Here is a 15,008-nt window from a genome sequence, read left to right on the forward strand (position 1 = left end):
TTTTTATTCGTTTAATTTTCATTTGATATTATAATTGATAGCAATCCCTTGTATTTGGCTTTCATTATGATTACATTTTTTCTCTTTTTTAGTTAATTATTGCATAGGAATTTCCAAGTTTATTTGTCTCTATGATGTTTTTTCGTCAAGAAAGCATGGATCTCAATATCACGTTTCCAAATTTGCGCGAGGGCTTTTAAATCCACGAACTCTTGTCGGGATGAAATTTCCAGTACAAAAGGGAAATTTCAACCCAAATTTCATGTAGTTATATCCAGACCAAGGGATAGCAGGTTAGCGATGGAATGGATGAGACATAGGTAAGCCACAGCTCCCTATATTTTCCCCTTTTCTGATGACATTGAATTACAAATATTGGATTATCGCAGTATGTGTTAAACTTTTATTTTTTATATTACATAGGATCTTGAAATTGGCAGCTACTAAGGAAGGAGTATTTGCTATCGTTTGACTTCTGTTGTCTTGATTTTAAGACCTGAAGCAAAACTTTCTAATGGTGTTTTTAAAGCTCACTTAGAACTTTCTTTTATCGTCTTTCAAGCCCTTCATATTGATAATATTCAGTTCTGTTCTCCTTAAATTATGAATTTAATTAATCTAGTGAATTCTGAAGGATTAAAGTTATGTTTGTGACTAATGTATTTTGATTATGATTGTATTTTTCGTATAATAACTAGGTTTTCCAGAGGAGCAACAAAAAAAAATACTTAAGCAAATCGTCAAAAATTCACTTGACTACAAAAAAACACACATCCACATTATTATCAATTGGCTTACTTCTTTCTTTCTTTTTTTCAAAACTGTTAAGGTTATTTTCAGTATTTCGATAGTTTTTACGATGAATTTTTTTCCTAGCATTAAATTTGTTTCATACAAAAGTTATTTGAATTTAAAACTAAACATCATAAGACAGTAAATCAAGAAAAACTGGGATCGAAATAAAAGTGTATAAATCATTAGGAGTCCTTACAGAAAAGTATTGCTTGCTTAGAATAATAAACACACTGAATAAGCCGACCGAACACTAGGTGGGGGGGGGGGCTACAATCCTGCTACTGCTCGTTCGAGATATCGTTTTTTCTTATTTTTTTTTAACATTTTCCTTGAAAAAATGGTTTTAATATTTTCTTTTAATTCTAACAAGAAATTAGACATTGAAGTAGACTGATGTGAAACTTTCTTTAAATATTAGACTCTACATTCACAGTTATATAAATTAAAAAATACAAGTTTTTTTTCCAACTGAAAGTAAGAAAAAACACTAACCCTTAAAACGAACAATTATTATTCCGTGCATGAGGGGTCAAAGTTTTTAAAGATAATTGGGCACTAAAATGCACTCTTTGAGGAATCTACCACCTATCCTGCCTAAGAAATGACCCACCACCCTTCCTTCACAATAACTCATGCGCACTTACACATCCCCGTATGTAATTTTATGAAAAATTAAGCAAATCAGTTTAGTTAAACGAAGCTTTAAATAAATGTCAGAAACATTTCTCGGAAACAAGAAGGGAGGTATCACTCCGCAGCACCATTACTAAGGTTTTTTTCTAAAGGGAGGGAGGAAAGAGGCTATTTTCCCCCATAGCCCTTTCAATATTTATCTGAGGGCTCATGGAGAGTTATGGGCATTAAAATGTGTTCTTCTAGGTATCTGCCCCCGCCGCCTCCTACACAACCATCCACCGCTTCTCCTTCATTATAGGTGATGAGCCATTACACATCAGTATGCATAACTTCGTGAAAAATAAAGTGAATGAACCTAGTTAAATCAAGGATGAAGATAAATATCCCTAGATGGATAGATAGCTTGATAGATAGACAAATACTACTACTACTACATCTACTACTAACAACTCGCCGCAGTACCAAGCCGCCTGAGGCAAACACAGCTACGCATACTCTTCCTCCATCCCAATCTGTTCAAAGCCTCTCTTTTTAGACCCTCCCAGGAAGTTCCCATTTCCTTTAAATCTTTCTTTATGACGTCCTCCCAGCCCAGACAAGGATGACCTACTTTCCGTTTAGCCCTAGATAGTTGGCTGAAAAGGACAATATTCTGCAATCTGTCATCTTTCATCCACACAACAATGCCCTAGCCATCTCAATTTCTTTCAATATTGCCCTAGAAAGCGGGATTGAACCACAGTTAGGTCGTACAGCCTACTATTTGAAATTCGGTCTGTCAGCCGGGTACCCAGAACAATCCGCAGGCATTTTATCTGGAAAACATCTAGCATATCTTCATCCGCTTTTCGGAGCGCCCATGCTTCAGAGCCATATTTGACCACTGTCATCACTGTAGATTCTAGTATTCTAATCTTGGTTTGTAGACTCATCTTCCTTTTCTTGTAAACTTTTTTTGACTGTGAAAAAAGACCCTGAGCCATGGCTATTCTACTTTTAACATCTTCAATACTCCCGCCGTCTTTACTAATAATACTACCAAGGTAAGTGAAGCCGTCCACCCGATCAATTTATTCGTTACCCAGCGTTACCTTTTCATCTTCACTTATTCCTAGTCTTAGTGACTTAGTCTTCTTAATATTAATTTTCAAACCTATTCTAGCACCCCGAACTCGCCAAACCTCTAAAAGTTCATTCATTTTGCTCACACTTTTATCTAGGAAGGGATGCTTAAATCATCAGCATAATCTAAGTCCAGGAGAGTTTTTACCTCCCAATTTGATTTCGTGGTCTCCTATTGCCGTTCCTGCGCTCCTTAAGACAAAGTCCATCAAAATGATTTATATAAAGGGGGATAGAACACAACCCTGTTTTATTCCTTATATAATACAAAACCAGCTGCTAACCTCATTTCCCACTTCAGCCGCAGCAGTGTTATTCTCGTACACAGCACTAATCACTTAAATGTATTTTTCTCGTATACCATACAAGGATAAGACCTTTGCTTCTAAGCGCTTCTATCAACAGAATCGAACGTTTGCTCACAATCTATTAAACTGAGGACCAAAGGTGTTTGACAACTTAGACGCTTCTCAATTATTAACCTAAGAAAGAAAATTTGGTTGACACATCATCTACCTTTTTAAAACCGTACTGTTCTTCTCTTAAAACTTTGTCTACAACATCTGTCAGTCTAAAAAATATATTATTACTAATAAGTTTTATTCCTACAGATACCAGACTAATGCGTCTGTGATTACCACACTCACTCTTATCACCTTTTTCATACAGTGGTTTAATTAAGATTTTCCTAAAATCGTTAGGTATTCCCCCTTTTTCAAAAATCATATTCATAATCTTCAGTAACTAATTACTAACCTCAGAGCCACCATATTTAAGAAACTCATTTACCACACTATCTGGCACAAATAACATAAACTTGGATCAGCGATTATCATAAAACACTCAAATGAAACGCCATATTTACCTAATCCTAGTACTTAATACTTGGAAATACAGTCATGTATAACCTACCAGAAAAAAGAGAAAAAAAGCACAACTATGATAAACTTACATCAGCCATCGTACAAAAAAAAATAAAGACAAAAAACACTTAAATGAAACACTACATTTACTTAATACTGTTTTTTTTAATAGTGAACAAAATCTCCAGATACCTTGCTATTCTACAAATAAACTGACGTGACGTACTATTTAAGATACCTGGAAGTATCAACTCATTTTTCCAAATATCCCTTCCCTTATCGTAGAGAGCCCCAGGGACCGGCTCAAGCAATGCACCAAATAATCCTCTTTAACTCTGTAGAGCGGGCAAGTACATCTTTCTTCACTGGAATATCTTTCTTTTGAATGTCTTTTAAATCCTCTGCTAACTGGAAGGCAATTAGCCAGGAGCTGTATCCACAAAGTCAAATATCTAGCTGTTAAACTCAGCATAAGGTAGAACTCCTGCCCATAAACTACCTTAATATCTTTATAAAAACTTTATTGTTTCTGTTTTTTGTTTTTTTTTGTCTCCTCACTCCATTCCTGGATCATTTGATTCTGTAGTACCACCTTAATCTCATTCTCCCAATTTTTATTTATATCTATTGGTCCTCTAACTTCATTCTAAACAAAAGGAAGCCCTGTTCGGTCTTAAATGTCTTTTATATCTAGTGGCCATGATCTTTTTTTCTCCTGCGAAAGTAAATCTTCATAAGTTGCCTTAAGCAGCCTGTCACTCGGTAACTGAACAACTCTCAACCAAAATCTAATCATTGAGACTGGTCTGTAATTTTTTAGTTGCTATAGACCTAGATCAACATTTAAAACTGGGGATGAGTCGTTCTATGCAGCCCATACGGTCTCTTAAAGTACCCTACTTGAGCACGCTCTAGCTGAGCCGCTTTCTCATGCCCCCAAATCTCGGTACCGTAATGTAGAATGGGCATTATTTTCAATAAAAAGACCCCTTTATGTAACAACAATTTTTTTATTTCCATTATATTGTTCCTGAAAATTGTAAATATTGCTGCTCTTCCGTGATTTAACATTTCCTTTATATGTGGATTCCATCCTCCATTACGTTGAAAAATATATCCAAGATACTTAATTTTATCCACAACCTTTATCTCGTCCCTTTCATACCAGTATTTACTCTCACATTCATCATCTTCTTGTTAAATATAACCAGATTTGATTTTTGAACATTTAAATGAAGGCACATCATCTTTCGATAATCCTCTGTTAGATCTAGTAGCTTCTGTCAATCATGTGCCGAACTCGCTAATAGAGCAGTGTCATCTGAAAATAACATAACTGACAAGTTTTAATTGCCTAATCTCACTGTTGGAGCCTATTTTTCGGGTAAAAAAATTCAACAATGTCATTAATAAAAAGGCCAAAAAGTCGAGGTGACAAGGCGCTTCCCTGCTTTGTTCTTTTCTTAACTTTAATAGGCCTCGAAACACCCGACCCAGATACTCTTTCAAAATAAATTTCGAAAATTTCAAAGCATTAGTTTCAAAATAAATGTTTACAAACAAACGAATGAAACAATGAGGTAGCCGCACATCTTCGACGTTTTTAAGCAGAACTCTATTAACATTTAAAACGATTTTTTTAAGTCTAAAAATGCTTATTTTAAGATAAAACTTATTTTTTCCTGATCCATACTTTTAAATAACCCCACTTAAAATAAACACTCTCTGTAGTACTATAGCCTTTTCTAAAACCCCCCTGTTGTTCTTTCATAGCTCCAAAACCCCCCAAGGAAGTCATTTAACCGTCTATCTATAATTTCCTCTGAGATTTTGCTAAATATAGGAGCTAGGGCTATCAGCCTATAACTCTCATGATACATGGGACTCCCCTTTTTAAATAGTGGCCGGTGGTTACCCCGTCCCCCAGGCGATTACCCCCTTTCCCCGAAAAAACACTCCTCAGAAAATACTCCCCCCGGGAAATATCCCCCTGGAAAATACCCCCCACGGAAAGTACCCCCCGCGTAAATACCCCCCGGAAAAAAATCCCACAGAAAATGCCCCCCGCGGAAAATACACCCCCCCCCCCTGTGGAAAATAAGGATTTCAAAGTTTGAGAATTTTATTTGAGTTTTATTTTTTTAATTTCCGTAGGGGAAGGAGTTCTGGTACTTGTGTATTATGTGCCACTCACTCAAGTTTACGCTGTGTAAAATTCGATCGGTCTTTTCGTTAGTTCCGTTGTTTCTTTAGAAACAAATTTGGGCTAAGATTTGCACATGGGGGGTGGGGGGGGTAAAGTATATCGGTTCTGCATGCACAATGTGTTTGGTACAATTATTCTGCATATTAGATAGATAGACAAATAAGTGTATTTTAAAGCCCAAATATACGGCCATGAACATAATAAAATAACATAAATGAAAGGCATAAATAACATAAACTTTGTCCAGCGATCATCATAAAACACTTAAATGAAACACTACATTAACCTAATAATAGTACTTAATAGTTTTAAAAACGGTCATTGAAAAAAAAAAATTTTAACACTTGGAAAAAAACACTTAAATGAAACATTGCATTTCCATTACGCTAGTATTTTTTTTTTTCTTTTTAGTTAACAATATTTCCAGATACCTCACTATTCTTATGTAATTTTTTAGGGGCCATATACCAAGAAATAATTATTTTCTGACTTCAAAATATCCAAATACTTTATTCCCCCCCCCCCTATGTGTAAATATATAGCCCAAATTATATATTTCCCATGAATTATGTCACTTGTCTTTGTCTTGTCTCGCGCTAAGCTGAAAAAATCTAACGAAGAAACTGGTTTTGCTCTCGAGTTTGACATAGCGTAAACTTGAGTGAGTTGCCCATAATACCCAAGTACCAAAACTCCTTCCCCCTACGGAAATAAAAAAAATAAAACTCAAATAAAATTCTCAAATTTGGAAAGCCTTATTTTCCACGGGGAAGTATTTTCCTGGGGGTTATTTTCAGGGGTGGGGGTATTTTCAGGGCAGTATTTTTTGGAGGGGGTATTTTCCGGGGGGGGGCATTTTCCGAGGATGGCGGTTTTTTCCGGGGGGGGGGGGGTTCCGGGGGTATTTTCAGCGGTGAGATATTTTTCGCGGGGGTATTTTTCGGGGGGTGTTTGCTGCGGGGGGGACATTTTCCGGGGGGGTAATTGCCGGGAGGGTAAACGTCTAGAACCCTTTTAAATATAGGTACCATTATCGATGCCCTCCATGTAGAAGGTCATACTCCATTAGTAATAATTCTATTAAATGTGTAAACTAACACAGGCGATATCACACTAAGCGACCTCTTTATCAAAATTGCTGATATTCCATCTGTTCCTTGGTCCAGTGCCCAAGTTACATTAAAAGGCCAGGTTATAATAAAAGTTTTCAATTTGGGAGGTTCAAGAAGGAGTCTTTTGACGGTCTTAAGACCTCAGGGCACTAAATGTTGCAACGTTCTTACGTATCTCCAGCGGTTTAGAAAATTCGATCACCCCACAAATGATTACCAAAAATATGCACAAATGTAATATTTGGAATATTATAACACTTATTTCAAAGCTTTGAAGAAAAGCAAAAAAGTCTAAATACCCCTAACTACGCTTGAAAGCTATTTTAAAAGAAACTCTTTGGAGATTTCCATGGAAATGACCATAGCAGAAGCTTTGAGCCTGGGTAGGGATCAAAGAGGAGTCTGAGTATTTTGACCACAGGTGACTTATTGTTGCGACTTTCTTAAATTTCGCAATTCTTCTGAGCATTTGGAAATCAAAGCTTAAACTCAATAATTGATACTAAGTGTCCAAACATTTTGCTTGGATTAAAAGTGACGAACTACGATGAAAATTTCAACATCTTCCTGGAGCTACTTCAGTCTGCATATTATTTAATTTAATTACACATAAAACGGTTGAGCTTTTCATTTTTTACCTAAGAAAATAGCTGGCACTTCATTTTTCTTCATAGCGAATAAGCTATTAAGTGTTTTTTGTGTCATTGTAATTGAAGTGTTCTCATGTGAAGTATTCATCATGTATATTTCAGTTTGATAAGTTTAATCTTTTTACATCAGTTTAAAATTTGACCTATATTAGGTATTTATCATTTTATTATTTGGAATTAATTTTCAAACGAAAAAATGAATGGTATCAAATGTGCAGCCAAAACCCTTGAAAAACTAGCTATTGAAGCATAGTCCTTATAACACATATTCTAAAAAGGCACCAAAAAAAACTTTAAAATGTTTTTTTTTTAAATTGTTATTAAAAACCAGTTTTTAATACAATAAGGGTTTTTGGGAATCCAAAAGAGCAAAAAAAAAACCAATCAATATCAAATTCACCCATTTCAACTGTTTTAAAGGTGACAAAACAGCTATAGGCAAAGGGCATTATGAAAAAATTAAGCTTCTAAGTTCAAAGTTATATATTCAAAGTTTTTACCCAGATAACTGACGAATTTTGCGATACGGTATTTGAAGTTTTGTGTGCAGTAATGCTCGATGAAAAAAACTACTAATTTTGATAATTATTTATGTTAAGAATACAAAGCTAATAGATACTTCAACTACTCGTATTATGCAAGGGTTCTGAAACTCCACAGCCATTTCGTTTCTACCAGATTTCTACTTCTCTTGATGAATAACAAAGAAGAGCAGTTTCCAGCCAGCGACTTGTGAATTTTTGAACTCATGAATAGGCTCAAATCTTTTGTAAATTTAAGCTGTGATTTGAGAAAGACTGATGAAAACGTTAATTTTTGCGGTCAACATTGATCGCGCCGGCGGCGCACTGCCGACATCTTCCCGGCGGCGCGCCGCCGAGGTCTTACCGGCGGCGCGGCGTGGCGCGATGTTTTTGGCCCCGTCACCTCCGCCGGTCTTCCCTCATCGGCGCGGCGCCGGAGTCTAGTTACAATATTGCCCAAAATTGTCGCCTTAATACCCTTAGGTTTATTAGTTGTAGTAGTAGCACCAGTAAATATAGCAGTAGCAGTAGGAGTACAGTTAATAGTAGTAATAGTAATAGTAGTAGTAGTTGTAGGAGTAGAAGCATTAGTATTATGATGCAAATATTGTCTTTTGGTTAGTTCAATATCCCCCACAACAAGCGTTGTAACTTTTAATTTAACACACAAAACTGTTCCTAAGATATTGCTGATATGCCCTTTTGACAACCCGCATACAGATGACAGGTTGTCATTCGTACAACATAAATATTCTCTGAAAATTTCACCATCATACCTTCAGAGGTTGTGGATCTTGAGCTAGCAAGAAGACACTGTGTGTATTCATTTAATGCTGCTTCTACGGTTACTGTAACTAACGACATAAATGACATTAAATTGAAACCTTTAGGGACGCTTGGGGAAGTTTCAATTAAACGAAAAACTATATGCATGCAGATATTAAAAGGGTTTATAAGCACTATAGGGCATATAAGGACATAGGCAGCAATGCTCTATCATAGCTAGTAATATCACTGATATTTTAAAGGAGCTAATTTAATTTAAAACTAAAAGTTCTAGTGCCCTCTTAAGGCTCAAAACGAATTGGAGGACAATCAGCTTTCTTTTTTAGCTCATAGTTTTCCAGACAGTTCCAATTAAAAATTTTAAGACAGCCATTTTGTTCAGCATAGCTGAATGGTCTAGTAATTATATCACTAAGGTTATTGGTTAGGTCAACCCTCCACAGTTATGTAATTTGCCCATTATGCTTAAAAACTAAACGTTGCTTTAAAATTAACTCGACACATACAGTTTGTATGCTGGTTGCTAGTAAGACATCTCAGCAATATACCAAGATTGACTGAGGGTATTAAGTTTTAAAATTCTTTTTTTAAATTTCTTTTAAATGCATTCACTTTTATAGCTTTAAGAAATCAAAAATTAATTAAGATTTTAAGGAATAAATATTAGCATATGTATATTAAACTGACAATACACATTCATTTGAATCTTTTTCAGTATTAAATAAAAAAAACAAGTTTTTTTAACTGAAAGTAAGGAGCGACACTAAAACTTAAAATGAACAGAAATTATTCAGTACATGAAAAGGGCTGTCCCCTCCTCAGCACCTCGCTCTTGACGCTAAATTTTTTATTAGTTTAAAAAATAGAGTTGTGAGAAAGTTAAACTTTAGCGTAAAGAGCAAAGCGTTGAGGAGGGGACAGCCCCTTTCATATACGGAATAATTTCTGTTCGTTTTAAGTTTTAATGTTGCTCCTTACTTTCAGTTAAAAAAACTTGTTTACTTTATTTAATTTTTGAACATTTTTGAATAAATGCAGGTTTTGATCTTGGCTCACAGTACATGAATAATTAAAACAAAATTTTCATATTAATTTACTTCTATTTGGTTAAATGGCTTTCTCGAAACTTGTTTCATTTTATTTACGAACGTTTTTATTAGTAATAAATAAACATAACTTACGAATTAACTTACGTAACGAACTTCTATATTCATATATTTTTAATACGTATATTGGGGGGTTCGCCCCCTAGTCAATACCTTGCTGTTTAAGCAAAAGTTCGAATTTTGTTCCAATTCTTTAAAACTGACCGCTTAATCACAAAATCCGTTAATTAGAATAAATAGCTCTTATGAAAGTACTAAAAAATCTCTGGCTTAAAGAGTGAGATATTAACTAGGGGGTGAACCCAATCATATATGTAATATTTTCTGTTCGTTTAAAGTTTTGATGTTGCTGCTGTTGCAGTTGAAAAACTTGTTTTTTTTATATTGAATTTCTGTTCTTTTTTTAAATAATGCTGGGAAGTCCGGCTTCCCCTTCATAGCAATGTCCCTTCCCCCATGAAAACTTCCTTCATGGAAAGATCATCCTACATAACCCCCCACCCCCCCCCCCTACCCGGAAAAATCTCCCCTGAAAACGTCTGTACTGTATACTTCCCAATAACCAATACTATATGTTAGCATTGGGTAAAGTTAATAACTTTCAGCCCTTCTCCCGGGAACTTCCGGGGAGTGAGCCATCTTAAAAAAAATACATTTATTATTTTCGACCATGCTGAACAAAATGGACGCCCCAACATTTGTTTCGAATGAACGTGGGGCTAATATGAGCGTGAGAGGGGGCCTATTTTCTTTCCATTTTTTTGGTCACTTAAAGAGAGCAATGGAACTTTTAGTTTCCATTCCAATGAGCCCTCCCACGATAATCTAGGACCACTGGGTCGATACAATCACCCCTGGGAAAAAAACAACAAACAAATAAACACGCACCCGTGATCTTTCTTCTGGCAAAAAATGCAAAATTCCACATTATTGTAGATAGGAGCTTGAAACCTCTACAGTAGGATTCTCTGATACCTGGAATATGATGGTGTGATTTTCATTAAGGTTCTATAATTTTTAGGGGGTTTTTCCCCCTTTTTTCGAAAATCAGCCAAATTTTCTCAGGCGCGTAACTTTTGATGGGTAGGATTAAACTTGATGAAACTTATATATTGAAATCAGCATTAAAATCCAATTCTTTTGATGTATCTATTTGTATCAAAATACCGTTTTCTAGTGTTTCGGTTACCATTGAGCCGGGTCCCCATGACAAAGACTATATGTTAAAATTGGGTAAAGTTCATAACTTTCAGCCCTCCCCCTGGGGGTATTAATGGATTAAGTCATCCTAAAAGACATAGTTATAATATTTTCGACCATGTTGAACAAAATGACCATCTCAGAATTTTGATCGGGTGACGTTGGGAGAAAAATGAGCGTAGGAGGAGGCCTAGTTGTCCTCCATTTTTTCTGGTCACTTTAAAAGGGCACTAAAACTTTTAATTTCCGTTCCAATGAGCCCTCCCTCGATATTCTAGAACCATTGGGTCGATACGATCATTCCTGAAAAAAACACCAAACAAAAAAACAAATAAACACGCATCCGTTATCTTTTTTCTGGCAAAAACTGGAAAGTTCGACATTTTTGTAGACAATAGCTTGAAACCTCTACAGTAGGGTTCTCTGATACGCTGAATATGATGGTGTGAATTTCATTAAAGTTCTATAGCTTTTAGGGGGTCTTTCTCCCTTTTTGCCAAAATCGGCGATATTTTCTCAGGCACGTAACTTTTGCTAGGTAAAATGGAACTTGATGAAACTTACATATTTAAAATCAGCATTAAAATCTGATTCTTTTTATGTATCTATTGGTATCAAAATTTCTTTATTAAGAGTTTCGGTTACTATTGAGCCGGGTCGCTCCTTACTTACAGTTCGTTACCACGAACTGTTTGAAAGTACAAATTGTATTCTGGCTTTTAGAAAGCAGAGGGGTTTTTAACACCACTCATATTAATTTCTTCTCGTTTTGAGTTTGACTCTGTTATTTATTTTAATTTATGTTTTGGGTTCCATTTATTTATTGATGCTGATTTGTGGTAGTTGTATGCTTAGATTATTTGATTCTATCTTTGTTCATTTTTGGTTTAGTGGAGTTCTTTACTTTTTTTGAAAAACTAAATTTTTGGATTTTTTTTTTAATTAATTTAAGTAAAATACGAAGCAGTTAAGCAACTTTTCCTTGCTGAGCACCCCAATGTAACACTGTGTCACGGTTGCAAGAATCGGAAACATTTATTTTGGCACCATTTGAAATCAGCAGTCTGCAAACAGCTACATTTTTTTTTCTCATCGGCAAAGAATAACGGTGATTGACTCCAATCATTTAAGGTATTTACTTTGGCACCATGTGAAATCAGCAGCTTACAAACAGCTAATTCTCCTTTAGTAGCAAAGCGTAACGGTGATTGACTCCAATCGTTCAAGGCATTTATGTTGGCACCTTTGGAAATCAGCAGCTTACGAACAACTCCTTCCCCCCCCCCTATAACCACCAAAGTGTATTGGTGTGTAATAAAACCTAAAGGTCTAAAGCATATAAGTTGACTTTTTTAAAAGTCACAAGTGCTTGGGGGGCAGTCAAGCCGCCAACTATGTCTCGCTTTAACTCACCTCTACCCAAAGACATTAAATGAAATTTTGGATATAAAGATTTTGTTCAGCATAGTTGAAAGGTCCAATTAGAGGTTCTGGGGATGACATAACCCCCCTAGCCCTTGGCTCTCCACCTTCTCAGTCGCTTCTCTGATATTTAACGAGGCCATTGTATTTTGTTAGTCATGGCTATTGGTGAGTGGCTCGCTTTTGGAGTTCGATTTTCTATCTTTTAAAGTTTTTATTTCTGTTAATTCTGATTTTATGTGTTATTGCTTTTTTCCACTTTGTTCCAGGTTTCTTAATTCTTCCAATTTAGGTTTTTATTCATCTTTAATTATTGCGTTGTTAGTTTTTGTTATTGCATATTTATTCAGTTTGTCTCGTTCAGAAGATGTGAACATTTTTCTTTGAAAGTTTCTCCTATAGTGCTGAAGAAGGGAAGCGGTTGCTAACCCCCAAATATTCGTCTTGTTCCGTCCAGTATTTTCGTAGGTTTTATAAAACCCGACTCTCGATCTATGTTTCTTTAATTTATATTCTTTGTTAATAATAAAAAAATTATTTTTGTTCTCAACTAAAATTACCATAAAATAGGTAGGCTCCGTTTTTTGGGTACGGAGATATAATTGCTTACCACAGTGTTGGTCACGAAAAGAGCTATTTCGTGTAAGGAAATATTCTCCTTATAAATAACTTGCGGTTCCCAAAGGATGCAAATTAACAGCAGCAGTCTTAAAATTGGTTTTGTTTCTGCTTCAATATCTGTTATTTCACTTAAGCCCGTTTTCTATTTTACTTAGTTTCGGCTGATATGTTCAACTAGTACTATTTTTTTAAGATTGTAAAACTTACTATTAATATTGTGGAATAAAGCTAGAAAACAGGTTGCAAAAGTGTAATGATATGCTAGGAAATTTTTATTGGAGAATGTAAGAACATTGACAAATGAAATAAAAAGGAATGTTTTTAACAAATTGAGCTGAGGAAGAAATGAAAAATGCACCCATGGAAAGAAGTAGGTTGATAAAAGTAAGTTTTGCCTCAAAGAGACTATTCAAATTAAACCATTTTTTCAAGCAAAATAATAAATAATGCAACGGATGACCAAGGATTTTTGGAAGGAATAGGAGGAAAAGAAATTTCGTAGCTATTTTTCCAAAAAGATTCAATATGCAAAAAGTGCATGAAATGAAAAGGCACCAACGCTAAGAGGGTGGTCTTCTTTCCCGCTATCCTTTTATCCACTGCCTACAGTTCATTTGCTCTACCAAATGATGTCTCCAAAACATGGGTTCATGTCTTGACTCAAGAGCAAAATGTGCTGAATTTGTACTTTGAAATTAACTCATCGTGCTTAAGAGCCATCTTTTTGTTCAATAGAAACTGATTCCATTTCATGGTATATTCTGTTTTAGGATGTATGTGGCCAAGATGAATCAGAACAATAAAACATTGTGGCAGCAAGAAAGGCGTTCCGAAGCACATTGTCTAGAGTAAAGTTTTTATCCTTTTTAATTTTTGTCTTACTTTGATTATTTTAATATGAATAGTAGTAATTTCTCTTTTTCACCCAGTTGAACAGTTCTGCACTCTAACAGTTCACAATCATTGTAGTTTTCATACTGGAGGATCTGTTGAAAATCCAACTTCTAACGCTATTTGAATGATTTTCTTTTTTGAAACTGTACAAACTTGAAAATATCAAGTCGCCTGCGTCAATTTCATTAATTTTGCTCAATCTAAAAGGCATTTTTTTTATTTAGTCAAATAAATGCAAGTGAAGTAAGGAAGTGATTCTTTTTATTGTGTTTCTATTTTCAATGCCATGTAAATTTGACAAATCACCATATTCATAACTTAGAAAAAAGTCCTTAAAAATTCCAGCATTTGCCTCTTGATTTCAGTTACAATTATCTGAAAGGGGATGAGCATGGGCGTAGGCAGCATATTGTCTAGGGGGGGGGGGGGCAGTCGATAGCGTGATGAAGGGCCTTTTATCAACTGCTTTGCCAACCATCTGCTTTTTTAGCCATATCTAATGTAAACTTGAATGTCTAGGGGGGGGCCGCTGCCCCCTGCCACCCCCTCCCTATGCCCATGAGCACGCCCAGGCTCATCATCCCGGATGAGCACGCAAAATCGAGACTTCAAAAGCTTTAATACGTAATACCAAATAGTTCTTCTTATAAAAATTGGCATCATAAAATTAATTTTCGAACTAATTCATAAAAAAAATCAATATAAAGTAACATCCAAAGCATAGGAAAGACATTCCTTTCATTGAATGAGGAAAATTGACGGAACAAATCAGAAACAAGATAAGATTTCCCAGCTGTTAAAAAAAATGAATACAAAGTATTATTGAATGAATTTATTTTAGGATAATATATATTCAACTCCTTTACCAATAGCTAATATTATTTAGCCTAAGTCTGAAATATTGTTGACACCCTTATTTTCTTGTTTACAAGTAATAAACTAAAGTTAGTGTCAGTTATCGATTTTAGCGACGACCGAGTTGTACAAACTATAATCATCGGGATAATATCAGCTTTTATGGTCCAAGCAGTTAACAAGTCAGGGAATAGGGTTCATTTGGAAACAGCAAAT

General features: G+C 35.3%; 1 protein-coding gene across 1 annotated transcript in view; it reads left to right on the top strand.

Annotated features, from left to right (window-relative positions):
• Positions 1-285: 285 nt before the first annotated feature.
• LOC148952249 (rhodopsin-like) overlaps positions 286-15,008 on the top strand; it is a 175,337-nt gene continuing 160,614 nt past the window's right edge. Inside the window, exons 1-2 of the mRNA XM_089088895.1 lie at positions 286-320; positions 13,814-13,891. Coding sequence (XP_088945021.1) covers positions 301-320; positions 13,814-13,891 — 98 coding nt within the window. The 5' untranslated portion in view covers positions 286-300. The remainder of the gene's footprint in view (positions 321-13,813; positions 13,892-15,008) is intronic.

Source organism: Artemia sp. Qi Xiang Cuo, chromosome 5 (assembly GCF_049724085.1).
Source record: "Artemia sp. Qi Xiang Cuo chromosome 5, ASM4972408v1, whole genome shotgun sequence".
In the NCBI taxonomy this organism is placed as follows: Eukaryota; Metazoa; Arthropoda; class Branchiopoda; order Anostraca; family Artemiidae; genus Artemia; species Artemia sp. Qi Xiang Cuo.